Genomic DNA, 7,774 nt, shown 5'->3' on the forward strand with positions numbered 1-7,774 from the left:
GGGGGGGGGGGGGGGGTGAAAATTACTTCGCGTGGAAAGTTTAACGTTTCTGAACAGGGAAAGGTGTAGAATAGTATTTAATATCATACACGTACAGAATAATACGTTAATTTTACAACTATGATTGTTAATAACTTTTTAATGAAGGACGAGCGGCGCGGCGGCTAAAACTTATTGGAGGTTACTCAGGGTCATGACCTTGACAATATATGTCAAGGTCAAGGTCATAGCGCTGGCCTCCCTTTTTATGCACTTTTACTAAAAATTTTTTACTTACACTTTGTAACCGACGGAGTCATACAAATTTCTCTTATTAAATTTTCTTGTAACTTCAACCAGTTGCGAGATATTTGCTCGAATATTTATGGACGGGCATCCTGTATATTTATACAATACTATACCTATATAGATATATAAGTTGAAACCCGCCCTCTAGCGATAAATAGCTGTAGCTTTGATAATCGTCAACTGTAATGGCTGAACAAAGGCATCATTTATAGTTTAAACCCTTGTCAATAATATTCAGTATATAAAAGTTTGTGTTTGTGACAACAACATAGTTGTTCACTGCGAAGAAGATGTCTGAATTTCAACCAAAAAAGCATCATTTACGCGAAGCTTCGCTTTTCTGTTTGAATTTGAAGAAAACTGAATCTCATCGAATGCTTGTTGAAGCTTATAAGGAACTTGCTCTATCTGAAACAACTTGCAAGGAATGGTTTCGACGATTCAAACTTGGTGATTTTGACACAAATGATAAAGCACGTCATCGACACAGAACTGCAAGCAATGGTGGATGAAGATTCACGTTAAACACAAAATCAACTTACAGAAACGTTGAATGTTACTTAAGCAGCTATTTCCAAGCGTTTAAAAGCCATGGGAAAGGTATACAAGGTAGAAAGATGGGTACCATATGAATTGAAAGAGAGAGACATAGAAAGGCGAAAAACCATTTCCGAAATGCTGCTTGCCAGGCAAAAAAGAAAGGGGTTTTTGCATCAAATTGTGACTGGCGATAAAAAGTGGATCTATTTCGATAACCCCAAACGCCGAAAAACCATTTGCGATCCAGGCCAACCATCGACATCGACGCCCAAACGGAATATTCATGGGAAAAAGGCTATGCTCTGTATTTGGTGGGACCATAAGGGTGTAGTATACCATGAGCTATTGAAATGTGGTCAAACAGTCACAGGGGATCTCTATCAACAACAAATAATCCGTTTGAGCCGAGCATTGCGCGAAAAACGACCAGAATATGAGACAAGATAGCATAAAGTGATCTTGCTTCACGACAACGCTCGACCTCACGTTACAAAACTCGTTAAGGAAACGTTAGAAGCACTTCGCTGGGAAGAGCTATCCCATGCGGCTTATTCACCAGAATGTGCCTCTTCCGACTACCACTTATTTCGATCAATGGCACACGCACTTGCAGAGAAACACTTCAAATCTTATGAAAAATGGGTCTCTAACTGGATAGCCTCTAAAGATGAGTCGTTCTTTCGCCGTGGGATTCACCAATTACCAGAAAGATGGAAAAAAGTCATATCTAACGATAGCCAATACTTTAATTGATAAATTCTTTTTATTTATTTTTTAAATAAAGGCTTAATTTTGGCAAAAAAAAAAGGGCGGGTTTCAACTTATATACCTAATATATTTATATTTATATGTTATATTTATATATCAGTATGTATATATTATTTGTTGATCTATTCTTTTTTATGATTAGGTCAATGGAATGTTTCAAACTCCAGTATGCACACTGATGAATCTGGATTCTAGTATCGTACAATTAAACTTCCTCTCGCCTCTACTATTGGTTTCCACATTAGCACGTAGTTATGTCTGCGACACAGTGCAAGAACAGTACAAACAGATTGGCAATAAATCGCGGAACGGCGAGTTCGGCGCATGTTTTTACATGCACGAGAATAATACTTTAAAAGGACAGAGGGAAGAAAGAAACACTGACAATACACGAAGCGCGTTTAATTTGATCTCTGATAACGATATCAATATTCTAAGCGAGAATCATTCAAAGATATTTTGCGCTCGGCCTGGTTCAAGATTGTGGGAAGTATCGGCCGATGGAATCGTCGAGAAGACGCATCAGTTCAAAGAGGCTTTGGCAATTCCTCCGACAGTAATATTTCGATCAAATAGTACCTTAGAATCTAGTCAGAAGAAGGAAACGGAATGCGAATGGGCGCCGCAGTCTGTCAACTTCTCACACTTGTTCGTACTCGCGCACAAGTATTTATTTTCCTATACGACTAGCGGTCTGTATGTTATTGATCCGACGAATGCAAGCATGCTATTGTGGAACAATGAGTATACAAACATCAGTATGACTGCAATCGTGGATAATCAGATCTACTTGATGACCTGTGATAACAAATTTCATTGTATAGCATTATCGTCACTCGACAATCTAATATTATGGCTGTATTGCCGCGAACGATACAGAGAGTGTTTAAACGCGTGTTTTGTATATAAGCAGCAATTATTAAAAATAATTGGCACTACGGAAATTGTTGAGCTGTTTAAAGTAAAAAATTTGCCGCAAGATGAGAAAGAGCTGCTGCGACCATTAATAACGCTTCTGCAAGCTAGTGATAATAATAGACCGGCTAAATTAAACTCCGGGATCGTAGTCGTACACTCTGAAAACAATAGATTTGTTAATAAAAAAACTTATGGCTGTAAAATGACGCCTTCGTCGCAGTCTCCCGAAATCTCTAGCGATGATTCGTTTGAGATGCAAAATTTTGCTCAAGAAAATATCTCTGAAACAAATCCAGAGAATTTATTTGATTCGATTTACAACGGCAAAATGTTAGATACTAAAGAAGATGGTCATCAGAATCCGGATTTTCAAGAAAACATTACGCATAAGATTCAGTCAGATTTGCAATCGATTTACGAGTTGGCGAACAGCTTCAGACCTGGTATGTTGGAGAAAGAAATCGAGGAAATTATTTTGGGAACAGATAAAAGGATGAAAACTATTAAGGATTTCTATCGAGACTCGCTTGGGCTTCAGAGTTTTATCTATGAAGTTACTCGCGCCGCGGAATTGCATTATTATAATATGTTTCTGGAAAACACCTCCATGCAATTGATCGACTCCATCGGCAACAATTACATCTTGCGGCATTTCGTAAGAGCCTTTATCGAAATCAATGCACCGGCTTACTTCAGATGCAGTTGTGATTACCCTTACCCAATGGATAAAACCGTAGAGCCGAAGTTTTTGACGGTCGGCGAATCATTCTTTAAAATATATGCGGACGATCTACCGAAAGAATGTAGCAATATTTGTGACAAGGTACCTTATATGTGGCGTGTGTACCTGCCTATTCGCATCGAGGGACGTAGTGCGCTGGACGATTTGTTGAGACAATGTCTTCAGACCAGAGACAATGTCGTGTTATCGTTTCTTCTACCGGCGCTAAATGACCAACAGTGGAATTGCGTAGGTACATGTCTAAGTGAGATTGAAGACAATACTTGCCTCTTTTGCGCGACACCTTTGGCAAAGAAATTCGATTATGACGTACTGATAGATTGGAGTGGGATTGTCAGGGAAATTATGAAAAGAGAAGGACCAGATGAGGCCATGACGTTCCTGATTAAGCTGGAGGATACGATACCGAATCTTGATTTAGACAAAAGGTATTGAAAAATCTTCGAGCGTTGAGAGAGAGGGAGAGAGAGGGAGAGAGAGAGAGAGAGGGGGGGAGGGAGAGAGGGGGAGATGTGTGCATGCGTCAGTTTGATAAAATCCAGCCCGGTTGGGTTTTATTGAGTTTTATCGGATTATTCGGTTTTTCAAGTTTTACTTTTGTTCGGAGTTAAATGTAAAGACTAATGACCATATTCATAGTCACGCCTTATATTTAAAATTTCCTTAAGTTTGGGTGCCTTCCAACAAACGACACACATGACACGGTGACTTGTTCGCCAATGTTAAACAAGGATGAGATGATCACTGTGTCGCACCGTGTCACTTGTTGGAAGACACCCTTTATCTTCAGATGTTTTATGAATTATTTCATTGCTACTGAGCATCTAAAGATAAATTTCAGAAAGCCTTAAATATAAGATCTGAGTATGAATACGGGTTTAAATCACATTTTAAAAAGAAATTGATTTTACAACTAGTATTTTGAATGTGGAATTTGAAAATTCTATTCGAAGTACGGAGTTTAATATTGTATATTTAACTTTTATAATTTTTAATATTGTACTTAATAGTCAGATATCTATATCAATATAGAAAATTCAAATATTAGCAATATTTGCAACGATTCTCAGCAGTTTACAGTTAAGTATTCTCATTTGCTAGGCAAGCAAAGATTTACTTTGATAAAGGTGATATCACTAATTAAAATAATTAGTTGATGAAATAAGAAATAAGAAACTGGTCCTTATAATAAATGAGAACATATAGTTCATTTGTGTAGTTGGTATACACTTTTGCATTATTACTTTAAAAACGGTTTGATTTAATCTTTAAAACAGTTTAAGTTTAAAAACAGATATTAATTATTTCAATTTTAATAATAATTAAAAGTACTTGTTTTTAATTATAATTAATTTTATAAACGAGCTAAGTGAGTGTACATGCGCATGTGTGTATGTGTGCGTGCGTACGCGCGCGCGCGCGCGTGTCAGTTAATGGATCTTTTAAAATGAGACATCTTGTACATTTAAAATATTATTTTATTGATTTAGTATTATAGATTATAGAAGATATTAATTTGTACAGAGTTTTGCCACAAATTTATAATTGTAAAATTTCCTGACATTTCCCTGATTTACTGACAAAATTTTGATATTTTTCCTGACCTCAAATGATACATATTTTTCAAGGTTTCTTGTAATTTCCAGCGATTGTACATAAATCCAGGAATCGATTTCCCAAAAAAAAAGAGGTTATCAAAAAAGATCACGGCTAAGCGTGAAGGCAAACAATGTTCAGCTGCAGCTATTCTAATTTCCCTGACAGTTGTGCTAAATCCATAGATATTTATATAACACTAGATCGCTAACTCCCCTATATACCGTGCATAGAAATTGATTCCAAAACTTATGTATTACGAAGCGTGACGTCAGAATAAAACGGTCACGTAGTATATACTATTGTGTCATGGCCCCGGTAAGGCCACATGGGCAATATACATACGTGTAACGTTCATTTGTGCGTGATTTTGGAAAATTTACAATGCCATTATCTTATCGTGATAAAAGTTGCCGCCGTTTAAGTGGAAAAGAGAATCAGGAGGTAATATTTCATAGGTAAGTCGCAATCATTCTCGTATTTTATTGTAGAGGTTATTGCAATCATAATTGATCCTTTACCTTAACTTTTTAATAATACGAACAGATGCTCACAATTTCGTATGTCGAGTAATTGAAAATAAACTTACAAATTTACTTTCAAAAATGCTAAGGGGTTTACGGATTATCTTTTGTGCCCCCTAAAGTTAAATAGGTCCGGGCCCTTCAACTCTTTAACCGGGCCTGGTAACGTGTCAATGTCACGGACACGTGACATGGGTTTAGCACATACTTTTCGGAATCATGTACTAGAGCCCAGTTAGCGATCTAGTGTTATATAAATATCTATGCTAAATCCCTGATTTTTCCTGACTTCCCCGACGCATTTTTAAATTCCCTCTCATTTCCCTGACTTCCCTGACTTGTGGCAACCCTGTTTGTAACATTAATTTGTCATTTATAAACATTTTTTATTATTAGAAGAAAGAATTTCCATGGAAAATCATAGCATAATATTCGATATTTTTTATTGTTAATAGAACTACTATTACCATTAAAAAACTAATATAAGATTATTAATTTTTCGTTTATCATTCTGCAAATTGCAAAAAATATAGAATACAACACTATGTAAAATTATTAGTATTCTTGGCTTGCTGCAAAAGGGGTGTTCCGCGAGACTTTTCCAATCTCGCACAGGAAGGTTATAGGATCGAATACAGAAGTCGTATACTGTTTAGTTCGATTCTCGCAATATTAACACAGATATTAATTTTTGAAATTGTCTAATGAGAGCACGTTTTGAGAAACACTCCGGTCGCTTGAGATATAACCCGGCCCACTTTTTCAAACATGGGCTGCGTTGGTAGCGCAATTAAAGAAACAAGCAGGGAAGCGCTTTACTCGGTGCCCGGCATCGTCTGCGCGCGCACACACAACACACCACGCGCGCGCGCGCGCGTGTGATACACCTTAAGTGATTGTAATGCCGACGATATTGGAATTTTCAACTCTCATAACTCGGAAAGTACTTAATAAAAATTATTTTTTAGTGTTTTGAAAAACTCTTGACACCAACTATTAGATTCTGAAATAAAAAATAGGATGTTTTATTAATAAAAATAATCGATGTGACCTTGAATTGATCTTAGCGAATAGTAATGCTATCCAAGGTCAAATTAATAAGATCAGTAAATAGTTTTTAAGTCTTACAGCTTTGTCTGAAACATTTTTCTATAAAATGAGTTATTCAAGGGTACCGACCTTTTTTCCCTATTCTGTATATAAATAAATAAAATGATAAATAAAATTTATAAACAATTTATAAGCAATTTAATGAAAGAAATATATAATTATAATCACAAGCGTCCTGTACAAAAATTAAATTAATTTCTAAAAGTAATATATTTTGATATTAATATTTGTATCATTTTTATTATAGTATATTCCATTCGATCATATTTACAAAAATGTTGCATCGCCAAGGTTTGAAGAAATCGATTGATTTCAGTAAAATTAATCCATTATCGTCAAAATTTGGCACAATTTGCTCATCACAGGTAATTTCATTGCTATTTCTATCATAAAATAACGAAATATCTAAATAACTTCAATTTAATCTGAAAATATCCTTCAGATTTTTGTTTTTTTTAGATGAATGTACATACATACATAGTAAATGTGCGTTCCGTTTCGCGCATGATGCACATAATGCATCAATTGTCGTTGTTCAACATTTGGTAGGCAACAAAGATAAACGACACGTTATGCGCATCATGCGTGTAACGGAACGCACCCTATATCACACAATTCTTAAATCAAGTAACTGTCAACAGCCGATACAGGTTAATCGTGTGTAAATTCATATATTTTAAAAAACTAATTGATTATAGACGTTTCAACCCTTTCGTTTGGGTCTTCTTCAGTGTATGATTAAATGTGACGTTGATTAAATTAAATACAATAATATTATTATAAGTTTGATCTAAAAATTAACTATTGTAATAAATAATATGGTAAATCTTCGGAATAGGGGAAACAGCTCCGATCTTCTTGACCTTGACATATGTTGTCAACAGTGTTGTGCATAGATGATTTTAAAATTAGCTAGATAAAGATAAGATGAAAATTTGAAAATTTATCTTAGATAAGATAAAGATGATTACATTTAAATTAATCTAGATAATATAGATAAATTTATCTGACAATTTATCTAAAAATTCTAGATAATTTTTTATGTTTAAGACTATTTATAAATTAAGAATCAGTTTTTTCTCAAAATAATTAAAAAATATTAAATTTTAATATGTAACTTTGTCTCTTACAATGTCTCTCACAATTTTCAAAAAAATAATGAAGAATCACATAAAAATTCTATACAGTCCTTTTCCTCTATATTAGTTGCATGAAAGCAAGCATGTCATAATCATTGCGGTTATGAATAATACGTTGTATTATGAATAATAGTGTATCTTATAATATT

General features: G+C 34.9%; 1 protein-coding gene across 2 annotated transcripts in view; it reads left to right on the plus strand.

Moving 5' to 3' along the window:
- The first annotated feature begins 2,384 nt into the window (after positions 1-2,384).
- pink (WD40 repeat domain-containing protein pink) overlaps positions 2,385-7,774 on the plus strand; it is a 24,369-nt gene continuing 18,979 nt past the window's right edge. Inside the window, exons 1-2 of one of the 2 annotated variants that reach the window (XM_018539886.1) lie at positions 2,385-3,684; positions 6,734-6,851. In XM_018539886.1, coding sequence (XP_018395388.1) covers positions 2,390-3,684; positions 6,734-6,851 — 1,413 coding nt within the window. In that variant the 5' untranslated portion in view covers positions 2,385-2,389. The remainder of the gene's footprint in view (positions 3,685-6,733; positions 6,852-7,774) is intronic. The other variant, XM_018539887.1, reaches the window with a different exon arrangement.

The sequence above is a fragment of the Cyphomyrmex costatus genome, unplaced genomic scaffold, assembly GCF_001594065.2.
Source record: "Cyphomyrmex costatus isolate MS0001 unplaced genomic scaffold, Ccosl1.0 scaffold224, whole genome shotgun sequence".
Classification (NCBI taxonomy): domain Eukaryota; kingdom Metazoa; phylum Arthropoda; class Insecta; order Hymenoptera; family Formicidae; genus Cyphomyrmex; species Cyphomyrmex costatus.